This window comes from Macaca thibetana, chromosome 14 (assembly GCF_024542745.1).
Source record: "Macaca thibetana thibetana isolate TM-01 chromosome 14, ASM2454274v1, whole genome shotgun sequence".
In the NCBI taxonomy this organism is placed as follows: domain Eukaryota; kingdom Metazoa; phylum Chordata; class Mammalia; order Primates; family Cercopithecidae; genus Macaca; species Macaca thibetana.
In genome coordinates, this window is record NC_065591.1 from 108,625,682 (window position 1) to 108,648,466 (window position 22,785).

A 22,785-nucleotide genomic window follows, 5' to 3' on the forward strand; every position below is an offset into this window, starting at 1 on the left:
GTTTAATCCAAAAACACTGGTCTGGATCAAACTTATTTTACTTGAGGCCTAGAAAGCAAACTCTATAGTAGATCAAAACACCTTTTACACCTAAAAGTTATTTGAATTGGTCACGTTCACAATAACTCATATAATAAAACTACATAAAACCATGGTTGGGCGTAATGGCTCACGCCTATGATCCCAGCATTTTGGGAGGCAGGGCCAGGCGGATTGCTTGAACCTAGGAGTTCAAGACCAGCCTGGGCAACATGATGAAATTCTTGTCTCTACATTAAAAAAAAAAAAAGTATATAAAACCAAGCGGTTTGATGAATAAATAATTTAGATCATGTTAATAATATAATACAAGAGTCTAGGCAGGGCACGGTGGCTCACGTCTGTAATCCCAGCACTCTCGGAAGCTGAGGCGGGCAGATCACTTGAGGCCAGGAGTTCAAGACCAGCCTGGCCAACATGACAAGACCCCGTCTCCACTAAAAATACAAAAATTAGCCAGGTGTGGTGGCATGCACCTGTAGTCCCAGCTACCCGGGAGGCTGAGGCAAGAGAATCACCTGAACCCAGGAGGCAGAAGTTGCAGTAAGCTGAGGTGGCACCACTGCACTCCAGCCTGGGCAACAAAATCTGTCTCAAACAAAACAAAACAAAACAACACAAAACAAAAACCAAAAGTCTGATACAAGATTCCATAGTTAAGTAGTGAAGATTCAGTTTTTCATTCAAAAACACTTACTGAATGCCTATGCCCTACCAGGGGCTGTCAGGTTTTATGGAAGGTATTAATGCGTAAAACACAGCTCTGATAATCAAGAGGCTTACATTCTAGTGGGGACAGGAGGAAGACACATACATAATTATAAAAACTAGGTGGCATAAAATCAACCCAGCCTCAAATAAATCCTCTTTTAAATGTATACCACTGTCATTCCAACTTGAAAATATATGTCTTTAGTACATCTCAGGATGCCTATGAAAGGAAACTTGTATCAAACAAACAAGACCAGGCATAGAAATATCCACTAATTGTGAGGATACTTCATTCCACACATTACTGACAATAGAGAGCAGCTTAGAATTCTTGAGCTAACCATATCCATTTGCAGAGCATGGCCTCCCACCCACACAGCTGTATGTAGCTGCTCTGGAATTCAACTTGGCTAGAAGAAGCTAAATGGTAGAGCCTTTGTCCTCTGGTCTTCCAAGTGGTCATTTAGAACACTATACCAACTCTGCTGGAGTTTCTAGATCCTTCAGGAACAAAAACAGATAAACTTAGCTCAAGCTTATGACAACAGCTGAGAAAAGGAAGGATCTCGTGCTTAAGGACTTCCCTCAACCACACTATCTCCTGTAATACAGCAACAGCAGTTGGGCTGATGGGCTGAAAAGCAGCCAGTACTTGCCTCCATCAGAAGACTATGCTCCAGATCTACCGAGATACAACTGTGCCCAGAAACAGGAGGAGTAAGCAGAAAAAGGACTAAGGGACAGACTCTAAACTTCCTTCACCTGACATTTTCTGGTACTTGAAGGTTGTCTAAGCTAAGAAAAGCCTAAACAACCGATGAATTCATTTTCTGCTATGCCTTATCCTTTTGAAGTATTCTCTGATGGGCCTTGGGATTTAGGCCTATGACATTCGGCAAAGACAAGCACATGTATGTTACCAAGGGCCAGAGAGATCATACTGGTAATATAGAAAGTATCTACTCATTTCCTACACTGGTTGTTTCTCATTCTCTGTACTAATCTTACAAAAACTTTTATTCCTACTTAGGGAATTATTTAACTGGGACTAAAGAGTGACTACGTTTAGGATAATCCTGTTGGCTTTCTCTGAGTCTTGAAGCTTTGAAGTTAACTTACATCATATTACAAATAATAGTTCTAGGCAGTTAGACTGTTAGTTTATTTCTAAGCACTAATAGACAGTGTGGCTGACAGCATGCTTAGCTGTTTTCTAGGACCCCCTATCTGAAGCCGGCTCTGGGAAGGGTTCAGTAAGAATCTCTTGCCATGGTGTGAGGTGGTGGGGGTGGAGGATAGAAGACATCCAAGTTGCTCACAGGAAACACTGTGGACATTGGAAAAGTAAAGGAAGTGGTTTATCTTGCTCTTTTTGCAACAGTATGGTGTAGTAAAACAAACACTGAATTTGAATACTGACTTAGTTACTTATTACCTGTGTGGTTTTGGCAAGTTAACTCATTTCTCTAAACTTCAGCTTCCAAAACTTCATCAGCAAGATGATAAAATATGTGCTATTACCTATTCTAAGATATAGTTATGTAGCTCAAATTAGATTAAGTAAAAGAAAATAATTGAGGCTGCATATGCTGGCTTCTGCCCATAATCCCAACACTTTGGGAGGCCAAGGTGGGAGGACTGCTTGAGGCCAAGAGTTCAAGACCAGACTGGGCAATGTAGTGAGACTCATCTCTACAAAAAATCTTTTAAAAACTCAGCTTGGCATGGTGGCACAGGCCTGTAGTCCTAGCTACTTTGGAGCCTGAGGTAGGAGGACTGTTTGAACCCAGGAGTTTGAGGCTGCAGTGAGCTATGGTCACACCACTAGGCTCTAGCCTGGGTGACAGAGTAAGACCCTGTCACTAAAAATATAAAAATTGAAAAATTGAAATATTTTTTAAAAAGACACTGGCTGGGTGCAGTGGCTCACACTTGTAATCCCAGAACTTTAGGAGGCCGAGGTGGGCGGTCTTCTTGAGTCCAGGAGTTCAAGACCAGCCTGGGCAACATAATAAGATCCTATCTCTACAAAAAACTACAAAAATTAGCTGGGTGTGGTGTCGTGCGCCTGTAGTCCAAGCTACTCAGGAGGCTGAGGTGGGAAGATGGCTTGGGTCCGGGAGGCGGAGGCTGCAGTGAGCCAAGATCACGCCACTGCACTCCAGCCTGGGTGACAGAGTGAGATACTGTCTCAAAAAATAAAACCATTAAAAAGAGAAATTATTTTATAAACTCAAAAGCCCTAAACAAATGTAATTTCTTGATATTACTACTGATATCATGATGTGGATAAGACTGTACTCTCTAGAGGAGGTTTTGGAGTCAGCATTCTAACAACCCTATGCATTAATTCATTCAACAAATATTTACTGAGTGCCTACTAGAACTCAGGCACCGTCCAAAGCCCTGGGAACACAGCAGTAAACAAAAACCAAATGCTTATTATGGTCAAGTGGTGATGGGAGGTGAGGAGACAATAAAGTAATGTGAGGTAGTGCTAAGTGCTATGAAGAAAAAGCAGAATTACAGAAAGAGAATGGTAAGGGTAGCCAGAACAGACCTCTCCGAGGGGACCTGTGACTACTCTCTGAGGGGAATGTATGTGTTTGGCAAGACTGAGAAACAGCAAGGAAGGCGCTGTGACTGGAGCTCAGAACCGGAGGTGAACAGTTATAGGAAATGAGACCAAAGAAGGGGCAATGACAGCTGTGCCTTGTAGACCATAATAATAATGACTCCTTGAATTTTATTCTAAATGTAAATGAATGCCACTGGGGGCAGGGTGATTCTGATTCAGATTTAATATTTACTAAGTCCTACTACATACCAGATCCTATGGTAGGTTATCGACAGTTGTGAAAAAGACATGTTTCGTCTGTACTTTCACTAAGTTCAGTCTGGTGTGGAAGACATACAATGAAAGAAGTAATTGCAATATAAAGCTTGGTAAGCACCATGATAAGAAAAAGTTTAGAGACATGAAGAGTGAATAGAAATTATCTAGATTCTCATTTCTATCCCATCTAATTTTTTTATTCTAAATTCTACAATATAGGAGTGGGTGGAGTGGGGTGGGATAAGGAAGATATATTCTCGGCAGTGGGACATGCTCCAGAAAAAGGAACTTGTTCACGGAACGAGAAGAAAATTAGGGTGACTGGTGGGAGAGTGGGAGCTGGGGCTGAAGAGCTAGGCAGGAGTCAGGTTAGAAAGGTATTTCTATGTCATCGTTTCTGAAACAGCAGACAGGAGATCAATTTAGTAAGTCAAAATCAGCATTTTTTAAAACATGGAATAGAATAAAATATATTGGAATACACTGTACATAGTAAGGTCTAAGTTTTTCTTTTTAAAAAAATTGTTTGTTGGCTGGGCGCAGTGGCTCATGGAGGTCAAGGAGGGAGGATCGCTTAAGGCTAGGAATTCAAGATTAGCTTGGTCAACAGAGTGAGACTCCATCTCTATAAAAAATTTTTGGCCGGGCGCAGTGGCTCAAGCCTGTAATCCCAGCACTTTGGGAGGCCAAGGCAGGCGGATCACAAGGTCAGGAGATCGAGATCATCCTGGCTAACACGGTGAAACCCCGTCTCTACTGAAAATACAAAAAAATTAGCCAGGTGTGGTGGCGGGCGCCTGTAGTCCCAGCTACTCGGGAGGCTGAGGCAGGAGAATGGCGTGAACCCAGGAGGCAGAGCTTGCAGTGAGCTGAGATCAGCCACTGCACTCCAGCCTGGGCGACAGAGCGAGACTCTGTCTCAAAAAAAAAAAAAAAAAGTTTTTTTAAATTAGAGGCAAGCATGATGTTGCTTGCCTCTAGTCCCAGCTACTTGGGAGGCTGAGGTGGGAGGACTGCCTGAGCCCAGGAACTGGAGGTTGCAGCAAGCTATGATCACATCACTGCACTCCAGCCTGGGCGACAGAGCGAGACTCTGTTTCAAAAAAAAAAAAAAAAGTATTTTGTTGTCAGCCAGGGTTGTATATGCCTCTAGTCCCAGCTACTTGGGAGACTGAGGCAGGAGGGTCACCTGAGTCCAGGAGTTCAAGTTCAGCCTGGACAAAATAGCAAGACCCCATCTCTAACATCAAGCAAACAAATCTTTTGTTCATTTGTATCTATATATGTGTGTTCTGGGTCACAGTATAAAATGTACTTTTTTTTTTATCATAGCCAAAAATGTTTGTAAGTCAATGCTTTGCCACCTTATGGAGTAAACTTTACCTTAGAGGCAATGGTAAACCACTGAAAAGTTTCAGGCTAGAAAACGATATAATCAGATTTGTATGTTTAAGTAAGAGAGAGAGAGCGTATGTGTATGTGTGTGTGTGGTATGTTTTATTTATTTTTATGTTTGTGTTCTGGAAAGATTACTCATGTAGCAAAGTTGACAATGGGGTAGAGGGGGATAAGACTGGAGCCAGGAATCCATATAATCGGCTACTGTTTAATTGAGGCAAGGGAAGATGATAATATGGTCTTAGAAGTGGCTACAGGAGGCCGGGCACGGTGGCTCAAGCCTGTAATCTCAGCACTTTGGGAGGCCGAGACGGGTGGATCACGAGGTCAGGAGATCGAGACTATCCTGGCTAACACGGTGAAACCCCGTCTCTACTAAAAAATACAAAAAACTAGCCGGGCGAGGTGGCGGGCGCCTGTAGTCCCAGCTACTCGGGAGGCTGAGGCAGGAGAATGGCGTGAACCCAGGAGGCGGAGCTTGCAGTGAGCTGAGATCCGGCCACTGCACTCCAGCCTGGGGGACAGAGCGAGACTCCGCCTCAAAAAAAAAAAAAAAAAAAAAAAAAAAAAAGAAGTGGCTACAGGAATGGAGGGTTGAATCGACAGGATTTGGTAACTGATCAGCTGTGGCAATGGTGAGAGAGAAAGCATCGAGGCTTGTGTTGGCCTTGGTCAGATGGTGATGCTATTCACTAAGGCAGCAAATACAGAATAGAGCAAATCTAGGGAGGGAGAAGTTAAGTTCATTTCTGAAGATGTCTCCATTGATCTGACTTCAAGACATGAAAGTGAAGACAATGGTTAGCAAATACTTGGATATGTAGCCCTAGATCCAAGAGGAGAGGTCCAGGCCAAAAAGTTAATTGAGGACTGATCACCACAGTGATCAATGAAGCTATGGCAGTAAATAAGATGGCTCCAGAAAGATCCTGTAAAGATGAAAAGATCTAAAGGATGAGCAGAGAAAAATACGTCTGGCAGAGAAGACCGAGAAGGTGTTCCCAGAGGACAGGAGGAAAACTGGAGAATACGGCGTCTCAGAAGCAATGAGAAAAAGTGTTTTAAAATGTAATGAGTGACTCAACAATAAGAAAATAAACAACCTGAATTTTAAAATGACCAAAAGACCTGAAGAGACACCTCAACAAAGATACGGAGATGGCAATAAGCATAAGAAAAGATGCTCATCCTCATACATCATTAGAGAATTATAAATGAAAATAACAATGAAGCACCACTATATACCTATTAGAGTGGCCAAAATCCAAAATGCTGACACCACCAAACGCTGACAAGGATGTGGTGCAGCAGAAGCTCTCTCACTGCTGGCAGGAATGCAAAATAGCATAGCCACTTTGGAAGACAGTTTGGCAGTTTCCTATAAAACTATCCATGTTCTTACCATATGATCTAGGAACTGTGCTCCTTAGTATTTACCCAAATGAGTTAAAAATTTCTGTCCACACAAAAACCTGCACAAGGATGTTACAGTAGCTTTATTCATAACTGTCAAAATTTGGAAGCAACCAAGATGTCATCAGTAGGTGAAAGGATAAAGGGTGGTACACCCAGGCAATGAAATATTATTCAGTGCTAAAAAGAAACCGGCTCTCAAGTCATGAAGAGACATGGAGGAACCTTATTACATATTACTATTTGAAAAACACCCATCTGAAAAGGCTACATGCTGTATGTTTCCAACCATATGACATTCTGGAAAAGGAAAAACTTGTGGAGACAGTGAAAGGATCAGTGGTTGCAGGGGGTTAGGGAGAAATGGATAAACAGGCAGAGCACAGAGGATTTGGGGGGAAGTGAAACAATTTTATATGATATTATAGTGGTGAAAACATGTCACTATACATTTGTCAAAACCCACAGAATGTATAACACTGAGAGAAAACCCTAATGTAAGCTACGGACTTTGGGTGATAATGTGTCCATGCATGTTCATTGATTGTTAACAAATGTACCACTCTGGTGGGGCACATCTGATAATGACAGGGGCCGGCAGGGGAGGTAGGCAGGACAGCACAGAGGGTACATGGAAACTGTGTACCTTCCACTCAATATTGCTGTGAATGTAAAAGTGCTCTAAAATATAACTAAAGAGGCAGGGTGCAGTAGCTCACACCAGTAGTCCCAGCACTTTGGGAGATTAAGGCAGGCAGATCACCTGACCTCAGGAGTTTGAGACCAGCCTGGAAAACATGGCAAAACTCCATCTCTACCACAAAAAAAAAAAAAAAAAATTAGGCGTAGTGGTGTGTGGTATGAGCCATGATCACACTACTGCACTCCAACCTGAGCAACAGAGCAAGACCCAGTCTCAAAAAAGGAAAGAAGGGAGGGAGGGAGGGAGGGAGGAAGGGAGAGAGGGAGGAAGGGGAGAGGTGAAGTGTTAATCACTGCTGGGCAGTGATTAAGAAAAAGACTAAGGATATGCAGTTGATCAATAATGAGATCACTGGTGACCCTGGGCAGAGCAATACTGGATCACTTCTCTGCTTCCTTTTATAGTAAACTGGAAAGAGTGTGTCTACTTCCTTTGTCTATTTTCCTTCTATTCCTTTTTTGTTGCAACCACGTGATTAAGCTTTCGCTCCTGTTCCTCTGCCAAAAGTGTACTTCAGAATCATTAATGATCTAGGAAGGCGAGGGTGTGGGGGGATAAAAAAGAAACAAAATCATTCATGATCTCCACATTTCTAAATGCAACATTCAGTTCTCGGTCCTCTTACCTGACTTGGCAGCAGCACTGACCCCCACAGCTCCTTACTCCCTCCTCCCTCCTCCTGGGAACGTTTGTTCACTTGTCTCCTAGGACAGCAGGCCCTCTGGCTTACCTCACCAGCAACTCTCATGATCCCTCTTCACCTGCCTGTTCTCTAAATATCGGTATGTTCCAGAGTTTAATCCGTGGACCTCTTCTCTTCTCTGTAACCACTCTCTAAAAACTGAGCTCATCTCATGGCTTTAACTATTATCTATACACTGGGGATTCCAAACATACATCCCCAACCCAGATCTCTCTCCTAAATGCAACTGCCTATTCAATATCTCAACTCTGATGTCTAATGTGCACCTCAAACATGACATGTCTAAAACATCTCTCCAAAATGTAAGTATTATTCTCCAGTCATTCCCATCTCAGTTAGCAGTAAATCCATCCTTCCAGTTGCTCAGGACAGAAACTCTGGAGTCTTTCTTTCATATCGAATCTAACACTAAATGTTACTGGAGCCAAACTACCTGGGTTCAAATTCTACTTCAGTCACTTGGAAGCTGTGTTATCTTGGGAAAATTGCCTAATCTCTCCTGGCTTCAGTTTTATCACCAGTAAAACAGAGACAATAATCTTATGTATCTCATAGGTTGTTAAAATAATTGAGTTAATGCTTGCGAAGTGCTTTGAACAGTGGCTGCCACACATGGTATGTAGCATCTCTTGAATCTGATCACTTCCTACCATCTCTACCTTGATACCCCAGACTGGGAACCAGCCACCAATATCTCTCATCTGGACTACTGTAAAAGTCTCCTCCTAAATGGTGTCCCTCCTTCAGCCTTTGTACCTTTCAGCCTACTGGCAACACAGCAGCCAAAGTGATCTTTTTTAAGCAAAAGTCACTGCAAAATTTTTCAGCATTTTTGTATGTTTGAAATTTTTCATCATAAAATTTGGAAAAAACAAAAGTCAGATTACATCACGCCTGTCAAAACCCTCCAATCCTGTACACTTCAGTCAGACGAAAATCTAAAGTCTTTACACTAACTAGGCCCTAAAATTAAGTTTCCTCTTACCTCTCTGACCTCATCTCTCTTCCTCATCTCTCATCGCTCCTTCCTTCCAGGGACGCAGGCCTCCTTCCCGTTCCTTCCCATGCAGCCATGCTCCCTGCCCTCGGCCTCTGCGCTGATCCCTCAACAGCCGGGGGGGTGCTCTTCCCCGGACTGTACAGCATTCACCCTCACCTTCTTTCAGGCTTTGCTGAAAGGTCACTTCCTCCACCAACCACTATCCTAACTCCTTCTCTATTTTACTTTTCTCACAACATTTAGCATCATCTTCTATACTATGAAGTTATCAGTTGGAAGGAGACAAGTTAAATCTACTCCAAGTGCAATTACCATGGGCTTCTACTTTGTTGTCAACCCAGTAGACATATGTTCTTCCTTAAGATGAAAACAGATGATTAAGCAAAACTAATGGCTTTTTGCATTGTCTCTAAAATGTTCCCTTCTTATGTGCAAATAAATGGTGATAAAATGCTGTTAATTCTGCGTATCTTGTATCTATTTTCAGTGTTAAATTTTTCCAAGACCTGCCTACCTTACTGCCCACTTATTAAATAAATTTTTAAAAATTTGATTCTGAAGGACAAAGAGCACAGAAGTAGGAAATGAAGCAGTGGCAAGACTAAGATGCAAAGCCTACTTTATCCTTGGCATTTAAAACCACATTGCAATGAGAACCCAATAAGTGGAAATATCCTGGAAAAGGGTAGAAAGACAGAAGTGAAACAAAAACATTTATTGCATTACTGCTATGCCATGGGCCTACTGAATCTTCACATACATTATCTCATTTAATCCTTACAGTAATAGCAGCCCTCACAAAACTCTCAGCCAATGTATAGATGAGGAAACTAAAGCTGAGACAGACTTAGGGCCCAGATCCAAACCCAGGCAGGGCTATCTGATGCCAGAACCTTGCCTCCTGGAGGCATCAGGTCAGCAAGCTGGAGTTAAAAAAGATTGTAAGTGGGGCATTTATACTCCATCGCTAAATTCCTGGGATAACTCCTCAGTGGGTCTAACTTTCATGAACTCATTCATAGCTGGGTGCTAGCGACTCCCTTACCTGTGGACATAAAAAATGGGATGCGGAACTTTCCACTCAGCACGCGGGCCCGCAGGTTCTGCAGTGTGCTTCCATCAAACGGCAGGGCACCGCACACAAGCACATAGAGGACAACTCCAAGGCTCTGCATCCCAAACAGACAGGATGTACAATTAATCGCATCAGGGGAAACAAACATGACCACCGTAGTGTGTGTATACAGATGATGGTGAGTCATGCATACGATTACGGAACAAACTTCTTCTTCTATCTTAGAACAGTTAACAATTTTCTTTGCTTCTAGGCATTAATTTAGGGTAACATCCAAATTTTTCTCAGTACTCATTCTCCAGGGATAAGGTAAATGGTCACAGTAGAAAGAATCTCTGTTCTTGGCAAGGGCCTCCAAGCTGACCCTTGGGGATGCAAAGGGGAAATTTGAAATCTGTGGCTCAGTCCACAAGGTAAGTATTGGAGAAAAGACTTTGCACAAGTAGGCAGGGTGCAGTGGCTCATCCCTATAATCCCAGCACTTTGGGAGGCCAAGGCGGGAGGATCACCTGAGGTCAGGAGTTTGAGACTAGCCTGGCCAACATGGTGAAACCCTGTCTCTACTAAAAATACAAAAATTAGCCAAGTGTGGTGGCATGTGCCTGTCATCCCAGCTACTTGGGAGGCTGAGGCAGGAGAATCACTTGAACCTGCGAGGTAGAGGTTGCAGTGAGCCAAGATCGTGCTGCTGTTCTGCAGCCTGGGTGACAGAGTGAGACTGTTTCCAAAAAAAAAAAAGACTTTGCACAGGAATTGGGACTTGAAAGAACAGGTGACCAGGATCTCAATTCATGTGCATGATTATGTATCCTTCAGCATGCGAACAGCTGTCATCAACCAAGGGTAGCTAATGCTGTGGGGTGTAAGCGAAGGCAATTCCTTACCCAGATGTCCACTTTGGGCCCATCATATTCTTTTCCTTCAAAGAGTTCAGGTGCAGCATAGGGAGGGCTGCCACACCAGGTCTTCAGCAGCTGCCCAGGAGTGAAGAGGTTACTGAAACCAAAATCTAGAAAGGCAAATGGACATAATTCATATTATTGTTAACCTTTTTATTGTAACTGAGCAAACACTAGTCTCTAGTTACTAAAGATTCCCAATCATTAAGTCTGAATATTAAATGCAAAAAGAGAACATTTAGAAACCACATAGCTAGACACTTAAAACAATAATAGTGAAACAAAGATACAGATGAGCTGAAATACAAAGACAAACATGATCAGTTTATGTCAGCAGAAATAGTACTGCTCCCTTTGTAAACCGAGGCAGAATAAAGCGAGTGGTACTTGTTCTTTTAAGAATGCAAATGAGGCCGGGTGCGGTGGCTCATGCCTGTAATCCCATCACTTTGGGAGGCCGAGGTGGGCAGATCATGAGGTCAGGAGATCATCCTGACCAACATGGTGAAACCCCGTCTCTACTAAAATACAAAAAATTAGCCGGGTGTAGTGGTGTGCACCTGTAGTCCTAGCTACTCGGGAGGCTGAGGCAGGGGAATTGCTTGAACTCAGGAGGTGGAGGTTGCAGTGAGCCGAGATGGTGCCACTGCACTCCAGCCTGGCGACAGAGTGAGACTGTCTCAAAATAAATAAATAAATAAATAAATAAATAAATAAATAAATGCAAATGAAACTGGATGATGTTAAGATCACATTAGAATCAGGAAACACATGTAAGCCTACTCAGCTGGACCCAGAATTTTTATGTTATTTTTACTTCTTATGACAAACACATCTATGACCATTTAAAAATTAGAAAAAGTGACATTATTATAATTAAGTAGTTTATTCAAAAGGAAGAATATGCAACTTATTTACAAACTGAAGCAAGAATGCTTACATTTTAACTTTCCTTGTGCTTCAATTTCCCTCCCTTCTTCTCTCTCTCTTCTACTGCTATAAGAGGCAGCAGATGGGAGGCAGCAGGGATGAGTCTTTGGGAGCTACAGTAAGACAATGAGCAAGGATGGCCGGCCAAAGGATTGAGGCTTTGGTGTAGAAATGCTTTTATGTATGTATGTATACCCACGTGACAGGCTAGAAATCCCTCACGCCCCAGGGACACTATGCTCCCTGCAATCCCAGCATCTGAAAATGTTAAGCACCCATCTACTCTCTGAAACTCGTCCCTCTTTTCTGGTTTTACTCCTGTTGACAACTCTCCTTTTGCTATTTGCTTTCCTTCTTTCTACCTTCTACAGAAGGGGTTTTTCAGCAGGCTCTGCTGATTTTAATAAACTGCCTCTCCTTGCTCTATGTTTTCTCAGGGCTAACTCTTTTAATCTCACCACTTCTACCAGCATTTGTTTGGGGATAATTCCCCAAATTTATACGTCTGGCCCTGGTACCACTCTTTAAGTTCCTGGCATGAATCCCCAATACTTGCTTGGGAAGAAATACCTCAAACCCACCATTTTCCAAAGTCATACCTGCGCTTTCAGTGCTTCTACCCTCATTAGTGACATCACCACCTGTGTTACCAGAAACACTGGAGTCGTCTTCAAGTCCTTTCTCCCTCTTGTTTCCCATTTCAAGCTGGTAATAAAACTCTTACTGCTTCAACTCCGTGTGTCTTGAATCCACCTCCTCTTTTCTATTTCCTCTTCTACCCCTGCAGTTCATACTCTTATCATCCCTAGGTTAGACTGATGCTACTGCTTACTTCCTGTCTATTTCATTTTCCCCTAAGCCATCCTTTCATAGCACAAAGTTACACAAACCAGATCCTGTTACCTCCTCGCTCAAAAACACGGGCTGGCTCCCTTCTGCTTACAGAACAGTCTTCATCTCAGCACCATCATTTAAGGTTCTTCACAACCCAGCTCCATCCCATCTTTCCTATTTATCCCTGGCCATGCTAGTCACTAGACTATTCACATCCTGTGTTTACGTGCCTTCCATATGCTATTTCCTCTCTGTGCCATGCCTTTTCCTTTCTTTTCCATCTTTAATGTATCACTCATTTTCAAGGCCCGGTCAAATATGACTTCCTGTATGAAGGCTTAACTGATTTAAACCAGAAAACACCATGTCAATGGCCTCCTCCTCTGTGCTTCCACAGCCTTTTGCTTATGCCTCTACATCCCATTAGTGCTCTGCCATATATATATATATATTTTTTTTTTTTTTGAGATGGAGTTTCACTCTTGTTGCCCAGGCTAGAGTACAATGGCGCGATCTTGGCTCACCGCAACCTCCACCTCCCAGGTTCAAGCGATTCTCCTGCCTCAGCCTCCCAAGTAGCTGGGATTACAGGTATGTGCCACCACGCCTGGCTAATTTTTGTATTTTTAGTATAAACGGGGTTTCTCCATGTTGGTCAGGCTGGTCTTGAACTCCCAACCTCAGGTGATCCACCCACTTGGCCTCCCAAAGTGCTGGGATTACAAGTGTGGGCCACTGTGCCCGGCCTCTGCCTTATATTATACTTAATTGTATTGTGCGTTCATACCCTCCACTAATTAGTAAATGGAGGAGATATCGTTTTATTTATCCTAGTCACTACACAGTGGTTCTAATATATAGCAGAGACTCAAGAAAGCGTCACGCAATTAAACTGCAATAAAATCACTGGGCCAATCCTCTCGTCACCTCCTGACTACTGGAGACTTCTCAAACTGACAATGGCAGCTGGCCAGCAACGAGAGCCTCTGCCTCCTAGCTGTCCCTCCCAAGGTTCTAAAATTAACTTAATGATCATAAGGGGTGTGGCAGTCAGGACCACAAATAGAATCATTATAGCTTCTTCTATGAGAAGATGAATACTCTCATTCATTAATAGAAATAAATAATACTTCTTCTGTGAAGTCCTCCTGGATCCCCTACAAGAAAAGTCCCCTATCTACTCTGTTTGTACTTTCCCTTTATTATTTGAATACATATATAATGTATTCTTCTAGCTCCTGAAAAACACTCTCTCGTAAAGATCCACCCTTTCTCTCTAGTTCCTTAAGGACACCTTATTCTTCTCTCTTTCACAGTATCTAACAGTGTTTAACACAGTGGGCACTTAATGTTGACTATGAACGAAACTGCATTTAACACTCTACAACTAACCTACAACTTTTGAAACACTGTAACTTGGCCGGGCGCGGTGGCTCACGCCTGTAATCCCAGCACTTTGGGAGGCCAAGATGGGCGGATCACGAGGTCAGGAGATCGAGACCATCCTGGCTAACACGGTGAAACCCCGTCTCTACTAAAAATACAAAAATTAGCCGGGCGCGGTGGCGGGTGCCTGTAGTCCCAGCCACACAGGAGGCTGAGGCAGGAGAATGGCGTGAACCCGGGAGGCGGAGCTTGCAGTGAGTGGAGATTGCACCACCGCACTCCAGCCTGGGCGACAGAGCAAGACTCCATCTCAAAAAAAAAAAAAAAAAAAAAAAAAAAGAGAAACACTGCAACTTTCACTTACAAATTAAAGTCGCACACACTGGTCACTGTTAAGATTTTTTTCTTAGCAGAGTGGCTACAGGTTGCTAAAAATCCCAGCAACTGAGATTCAGCAAAGTTGATGTCTCTGGGAATTATCCAGAAAGAAGTTCCTTAAGTTTGCAAAAATAAAAGATAGAAAAAAGATCCTTAGGTTTGCAAAAACCTTCACCAGGTCCTTTTCCATGATCAGCCTTCCTCTTCTCCACAGTGCAGAGGAGAAATGCGAATATTTCTGTTCTGCCTGATGGATTCTGGCACTGGAATGACTGGATAACAAATTCTAGAAGAATCATGGAGTTTTTTGTTTGTGTTTTCAACGGAGCATGCAACAGGCTAAGCAATGAATTTAAACCAGCTGAATTTAAATTTTCCTATAAGCAGATAACATGTACAGATTTCTCATTTTGAACCACTAATGTTTAGTAACCTTTCTGGCATTTTACTTTGCCAGGGAGGTGAAGGCACAAACCTCATAGCGTGAGCTTGTTATTCTATCTACAAAACAGGAAACTGTTACAAAGAAAACAATATCAAAGGGAACCAGTTTCAGCAATGTCTGCAGGCTTAGACTGCTAATAGTTACAAGGATTTTATGAGAGAAATCAGTATATGAGAATGAATATTAGGGCCAGACAACTAGAGAGGGCCACATCTGCAGAAGCACCTGCTTCCACTATGTTACATCCAAACAGCTGGCTTCAACAGCTAGACCCAACGACCAAACGCAAGATTTCTGTAAGATTCAACAACAACCAAATACTACTGGCTTGCTCTCATCTCCTATTATGCACCAAACAAAATCCTCTAGTCTCAGAAACCTGTCGAGAGGGCTCCTATAGTCATTCCAAGTATTGTTACTCCCAACTCTAAGGTGTACATTCAAGCAAAATCTTGCTATTCCCTGCCTACAAGACACCTTTTACCCCCCAATTATGGGCAGAGTCCTTTAGTTACTGAGCCTGCGGTATCCTAATTCTTTCTTTAAGGTACCAAACCTAACAGGATCTGATCCACTTTCCCTTTTCAATATACATATTATTATAAATTGACGATTTCATTGAAAGCATATGGCTGTCTTCTCTTCCCTAGCAGTGGCTGTTTACTAGTATTTCACATTAATCTTCACTACTGCTAGGCATCTTGTAAGTTAAAATTCTGGCTAATTTGCTGCCCATTCAGCTATAACATAACTTATTTTCTGAACATTTAAATTATCCATGTGGGAAAGCCTCAAATTATTACCATGTACTAAATCTGGAAGTCATTTTGAAAATTCAGTGCCTTCCAATCAATACTTCTGGGACTGAATAACTGGGATGGGAGAATACCTCCTCTTCACTCTCTTAGTTGCTTACCTTTGGGGACATTTTGCTACACATTTTAAGAGGAATGGAAGGAAAAAATACAGTTAAAACAAACTAGTCTATTTTAGGTTTTGTTGATAGTTTAGCAATGTACTAGGGGAATGCTGGGGTGTGTGGTAGGAAATGGAGGTGGGGAACAGATAGACATGGAACAGAATCACTAAGAGTTTTGCTGTTTTTAGTTATCTACATGTATAAACGACTGGAAAAAAACTGAAAGATCATCCAAGTTGGAGGAAAAAAATTCTCGTAACAACAATTCAAGCAATGAGTAAAAAAGAATGAGGAAGAATTCTCACTGGCTTAAGTCAGAAATGCCAAAGAAAAAGGTAAAGGAAAACTTTTTTTTGTTTTTTTTTTGAGATGGAGTCTTGCTCTGTTTCCCAGGCGGGAGTGCAGTGGCACAATCAGAGCTCACTGAAGCCTGTAACTCCTGGGCTCAAGCCATCTTCCTGCCTCAGCCTCCTAAATAGCTGGGACTATGGGCAAATACCACCATGCCTAGCTATTTAAAAAAAAAAATTTGTAGTGATGGGGGTCTTGCTGTGTTGTCCAGGCTGGTCTCAAATTCCTGGGCTCAAGTGATCCTCCCGCCTAGGCCTTCCTAAGTGCCAGGATTACAAGCAACAGCCACTGCACCAAGCCAAGAAAAGCTTTAGAGCTTAAGTTTGATCTGAACTTGAACCTAGAAAACCATTTCTATTTAATGGGCTTGTTCATCTTATTTTGGCTCTGGAGCTGTTCTAATTCACAATGTCTTTCATTATTTACTAAAGCTTCTTATTCTTAATGTCTCTTTTATAAGTCTCTAAATAAGTTCCTCCATTTCCTTTACTCTATGTAACATGTATTTATGGAACCCTTCCAATGGGTATAGCAATGTGTTCGTTCTTCTAACAAACCAAAGGCATAAAAGATAGTTCTAGGGAAAGGCTCAAAGGAAGCAGAACTGGGTTGAATGGCCAGGATCTGGAGAGGCAATGAAGGAAGGTGGAAAGGGTGCTCTGAATGGCAGTCAGGAGGGAGCACGGCAAGGGCAGAACACTTAGAATTAACTTGCTAAGTTCAAGTGACAAGCAAGACACTGCCCTGGGTACAATAAAGGGTTTGTAGGGGCATATGGCAAGAAACACAGTAGCATCAGGCCAGATAAAATACAGCTTCAAATGACAGAATGAAGACCTCGGACTTGGTCCTGTGAACTGTTACTATTTTTTCTTTCCTTCTTTTTTCCCCCACATTTAAGAATTTTATTAGACTTCAGATACAAAATGTGATTATGAATTTATTATAACCTTTGGCTCATGACACTCTCCATGCTCCACTCATTTACTGCTTTTATTTAAATTGTTTTTTCCCTACAGCCTTGAGATAAGGAATATGAAATATATTACTTCATATTCTTAATGTCTCTTTTATAAGTCTCTCATAAAATATTCTCTTATAAAATGTTCTTTCTTTTTTCTTTCTAATTTTTAAATTTTAAAATATAGAATAAAATAGAGACAGGGTCTCGCTATGTTGCCCAGGCTGGTCTCAAACTTCTGAGCTCAAATGATCCTCTCACCTGGGCCTCCCAAAGTACTGGGATTGCAGGCATGAGCCACTGCACCTGACCATAACGTATTTCTTATATTTCATATTCCATACAATTCACCCATTTAAAGTGTAATGCTCAGTGGCTTTAAGTACAGTCACAGAGTTGTGCAACCATTACCACAATCAATTTTAGAACATTTTCCACCATGTAAGGAAAAGACAGTGAAAAACCAAAGAAGAAATTTTAGAACATTTTCATCACCCCAAAAAGAAACCCTGTACTAATTAGGAGTTACTCCACAACACCCTTCAAGTCTCTCACCAATTGCCCAGCCCTAGGCTTTCTACTTTCTGTCTCTATGGACTTGTCTATCTTGAACATTTCACATAAATGGATTCATACAATATATAAGCTTTAGTGTTTGGCTTCTTTCGCTGAGCATAATGTTTTGGAGGTTCATCCATGTTGTTGCATGTGTCAGCACTTCAGTCTATTTTACTGCTGAATAACATCCACGGTATGGACATTCCACATTTCATGTATCCATTCATCGGCTGGTGAACATTCAGGTTGTTTCCATTTTGCAGTGACTACAAATAATACTGCTATGAACATTTATGTGAGTTTCTGTGTGGCCATATGGTTTCATTTCTCTTGGATACGTACCCGGGAGTGGAACTGCTGGGTCATATGGTAACTCTGTTTAACTTTTTAGGAAGGATCCAGACTGCTATCCAAAGTGGCTGTACCGTTATACATCCCTACCAGCAATATACAGGATTCCAATTTCTCCACATCTTTGCCAACACTTATTGTCTTTATTATTATTACTTAATAAATTGTTAATTCAGCTATCCCAGTAGATGTGAAATGGTATCTTACTGTGGTTTTCATTTACATTTCCCTGATGGCCATAAGGTTGGGCATCTTTTTGTGTGCTTTTCAGTCACTTGTATATCTGCTTTGGAGAAATGTCTATTAAAATCTTTTGCACAGTTTAAAATTGGGTTATCTTATTATTGAGTTGTGAGTGTTCCTTATACATTCTGTATACAAATCTCTTATTAGATATATGATTTGCAAATATTTTCTCCCATTCTGTGGATTTTCATTATCTTGATGATGTCCTTTGATGCACAAAAGTTTTAAATGTTGATGAGGTCCAATTTATCTATATTTCCTTTTGTCACTTGCGCTTTTGGTGTGAATATAAAGGAACAGTAAAACACAGTTCTTTCTGAAGAGGTTTGAGAGCCACTCTTACAGGCAATAAAGAGTTGCCAGAACTTCTGGAGCAGGCAGGTGATGTGGTAAAATAAACTAGAAAGCAAGATTAGGTTAGGTGTGAGATGAATATTGAAGGCTGTGATCAGGTGAGATAGTGAAAATGAGAAATACAATTCAAAAGAGGTTTTGAAAAGAGTGGACAGTACTCGATAACAAACAGAATACATGGGATGAGAAAGAAGTAGTAGAGAATATGGCCCTGAAGTGTCTGAGCAGATGACAGACTTAAGCAAAGCAGAAGTTGGGAAGTTTGGGAAGAAAAAAAATTACTTTTTCTTTATGTCCTGACTTTGAGAAGGTGATCAGAAATTTAAGTGAAGATATTCTGAGAAACTGAATTATAGTAATAAATGGATAAAATATTTTTGAAAAAAAAGTTGAGAAAAGGAAAGGATGAGAATTAAAGCTTCGAAAACACTCAGAGGTACTTCCCATTCCCTCGGTGGAAGAATAGAAAGAGGATGCAGCAAAAAGGAGAGAGAAAGTGTGGTTAAAGGAAAAAAGTCAGGAAAATGTAACAAGGAAACAGAGAGGAGAAAAGCATTCCACAGAAGAAAAAGGTGGCTTACAGCATCCATATTCATCTCATTCAAGTGTTATGTAACTTTGATCGGAGGGAAAACAAATGATGACATAATTACTCCCGATGAGATATGGTATCATTTTCCCCTCAGAATTTTTGTTTATTTGTTTGTTGTAAAGACAGCCTAAGTCACAGAAATGCACTACAAATATAATTCAGATCCATTCAGAGTTATCTAAAATGTCAAGCTGTGAATAAAATTAGGCATTTCTTACCAAGATTGATGACAACCAATAGATACAAATCCTAAGTTATATACAAATACATTGAGGGTACTTAGAAATGAAAGTCGTGGCCATGCAGGTGAGTGGCAAGAGCCCTGGAGCCCGGTATCCCAGGAAGACCTGGAACTGGACTGTCCTTGACTCATCTCTTCAGTGCAACACTTTTCCTATTTGTGCTGCACTGTGGAGTATTAAACAGATGTTTTTCAAAGGACTCTCTGTTGAGTGCTGTGCTAGAGCACCTTGTATTTATTACCTCATTGAGATGAGCATTATTTTTGTTTTATGCCTGAGATGTGAGGTTCAGAAGTTAAGTAACATTCCCAAGTACAAAGGTTAAAGAAAAGTTAGTACGAACCAGATCCAGCCTATAATGTCAGTTCTCAGTGCCCTCAAAGTCCAGGCCCACATTGTACTTTCAGCATCATGTATGTGTTTATGTTTAAGTTCATGTACATCCCATAATTGTTTTTATTGAAATTTGCAAATCTGCGAGGCAGTGTGGCTCACACCTGTAATCCCAGCACTTTGGGAGGCCAAGGTGGGCGATCACCTGAGGTCAGGAGTTCAAGACCAGCCTGGCCAACTTGGCAAAACCCTGTCTCTACTAAAAATACAAAAATTAGCCAGGTGTGGTGGTTGGCACCTGAAATCCCAGCTACTCGGGAGGCTGAGGCAGGAGAATCGCTTGAACCCAGGAGGCGGAGGGTTGCGCCAGAGCCAAAATTGCACCACTGCACTCTAGTCCGGGTGACAAGAGCAAAACATGGTCTCAAAAAAAAACAAAAAACAAAAATCTTGCAAACTCCTTAGTTATTACAGTTTACTGTTTTTCATTTTATTACTGACTGCCACCCTTTGCTCTGCTTATGTTAATTCCCAAAGACACGTGATGCTTCAGGAATACTGCGTCAAGTTTCTTTTAAAAACACGCATGGAAAAGAATGGCAGACAGTGTGTATCAATGGGAAAAGGATAAATTTCTCAATAAGTGGCACAGGAACAATTGGTTATTCATATGGAAAACAATTACATAGGCTGCCTACCTCACACTCTATCCCAAATTAATTCCAGGTGGATTATAGCCCTAATGTGAAAGGTAAAACTATGAAGTTTTTATTAAAACAAAAAAAAGGAGAGATCTTTATGGCCTCAGGGGATGGAAGAATTTCTCAAACAAGAAACAAAAAGTGCTAATCATAAAGAGAAAAGTGGTAAACTTGGTTACATTAAAATTATGCCAAAATTTATACACACGTTAAAGAGAATGAAGTGAGAAACCACAAAGTGAGGGAGGATATTTGTAACATATAAAATAAAGGACTCGGCTGGGCGTGGTGGCTTACTCCTGTAATCCCAGCATTTTGGGAGGCCAAGACAGAAGGACTGCTTGAGCTCAGCAGTTTAAGACCAGCCTGGGCAAATATACGGAGACCTCATATCTACAAAAACTAAACATAAATTAGCCAGGCATAGTGGTGTATGCCTGGGGTCCCAGCTACTCGGGAGGCTGAGGCAAGAGGATTGCTTGAGTCTGGGAAATCAAGACTGCTGTGAGCTGTGATCATGCCACTGCACTGCAGCCTGGGTGACACAGTGAGACCCTATCTCAAAAACCAACCAACCAACCAATCAATCATTTAAAAAAAAAAAAAAAAAAACAAAGGACTTGTATCCAGACTACCAAAAAGAAGCAAACTCCTATAAATCAACAAGACCAATAGAAAATCCAGTAGAAAAATGAGCAAAAGAATATTGACAATTGACAAAAAACGGCCAAGAGACACAAAGAAGCTCAATCTTATTATTAAAGAGAAACAATAAAAAATTAAAACCACAACAAGATAATCATTACACAGTTGCCAGACGGGCAAAAATTTAAAAGTAGATAATAATAAGCACTGGAGAGGACATGGAGCAAGTGGAACTCTCACACCTCCTGGAAACAGTTCAGCATTACCAAATAAAAACTAAAAACACAAACCATAGGACCCAGCAATTTCACTTCTCAGTTTATACTCTTAAATGTTTAAGAATACACATTAATGTTTAAGAGTATACCAGGATAAATGTTTAGGAATGTTCGTTGCAGCTGTTAGTAAGTGCCCCAAATTGAAAGCAATAGGGGCTTTTGCTTTTAAAATAGCTATTAATAGGTACAATGGAAAAATAACTTGTGGTATATTCATATCATGGAATACTATGTAGAAATAAAACTGAATAAATCACAGCTATACAAACAACATGGATAAATCTCACAGACTGTTGGATGAAACAGACAAAAAATAATATAATCAATACGATTCTATTCATGTATCATTCAAAACAAGCAAAACTATATTGTTTAAGGATGGACCCACTACACATTATATTCAATATAAATAGCATCACTCGGAGCAAAACTCTTGAGTAATGCATTACATCAGTGGCAAAACTATTAAAAGAAAAAAAAATCTATAAGGTAGAGCACATAAGTGATTAACACAAAAGTAAAAAAAAAATTTTTTTTTCTCTTGGGGGAAGGATATGGTTGTGATGAGGTGTACAGTCTGGGCTGATGAAATTTTCTAGTTTTTTGACCTGAGTGCCAATTACTACACAGGTGTTTGCTTCTAGTGATTCCCTAAAGTGTATACAGATGCTTAAAGAAAATTTGTGTATATACATAATATTTCATAATAAATTAAAGATAAAAGAGAAAAGAATAGCTCCCTTTCCTCCTCCACTGCTATTTCTTGCCACTTGGAACCACTGCTCTGGGATCTAAGCTCCACAATCATTAGGGCTTTTGAGGGCAGAGATTTTCTCACCACTGATTTCCTAAGGCCTAGCACAGTGCTGAGAGGAAGAGAAAGCACTCAATAAATATCTTGCAAACAACTTACTGATTAACCAAGAACAGAGAGGGTGGGAGAAAGGGAAGAAAAGAGAGATACAGTTTGAAATAGGAAATGAATGTATCAGAACTCAGAGTGTAGGAACTGGGAACTACTTGGTAAGACAGAGATCTCAACTGAAGTTTTTGTTGAAAATAGCGATCTTCATATATGAAGAAAAACTAATCTAGGAAGAATATATACAATGATGATGTTTCTAGTTATCATTAAATATAATTTTAAAGGAGTAGTAAATATTTTAGTGATAGGTATAATCATTAATGCTAAAATGGCAATTAGGTATGAGCAATATGCTTATTAGTCACATGATTGAAAATATTAGTATTACTCCCACACTAATAACTATTTCTCAGTAACACATATTAGTAAGAGACAAAGCTAGTATACATTACATATAGTTAATTTAAAAATTCATTTTTGTCTATAATATCACTTGCTTCCTTAGTTCAAACAAGAGCTGTTAACAAAGAACACTAAAAAAAAATTGGTTTTCCTTCTTTTCCTTCAATATGTCCAACCTAAGGAAATTAGCAAAGGAAAAATCACAGCCAGAAAACAAGAAAAAAAAAACCTAGATAA

At 40.8% G+C, this 22,785-nt stretch overlaps 3 protein-coding genes across 10 annotated transcripts in view; 1 reads left to right on the forward strand and 2 right to left on the reverse strand.

Annotated features, from left to right (window-relative positions):
* PAFAH1B2 (platelet activating factor acetylhydrolase 1b catalytic subunit 2) overlaps positions 1–22,785 on the forward strand; it is a 1,197,441-nt gene that overhangs the window by 909,330 nt on the left and 265,326 nt on the right. The window lies entirely within an intron of this gene.
* Positions 1–22,785, reverse strand: part of BUD13 (BUD13 homolog) — a 367,265-nt gene that overhangs the window by 138,865 nt on the left and 205,615 nt on the right. The window lies entirely within an intron of this gene.
* Positions 1–22,785, reverse strand: part of SIK3 (SIK family kinase 3) — a 304,186-nt gene that overhangs the window by 44,502 nt on the left and 236,899 nt on the right. For all 8 annotated transcript variants that reach the window (XM_050758978.1, XM_050758980.1, XM_050758977.1 and 5 more), the window contains 2 exons: positions 10,763–10,887; positions 9,849–9,972 (listed from right to left, as the gene is read on the reverse strand). In XM_050758978.1, the coding sequence (XP_050614935.1) occupies positions 9,849–9,972; positions 10,763–10,887 (249 nt within the window). The remainder of the gene's footprint in view (positions 1–9,848; positions 9,973–10,762; positions 10,888–22,785) is intronic.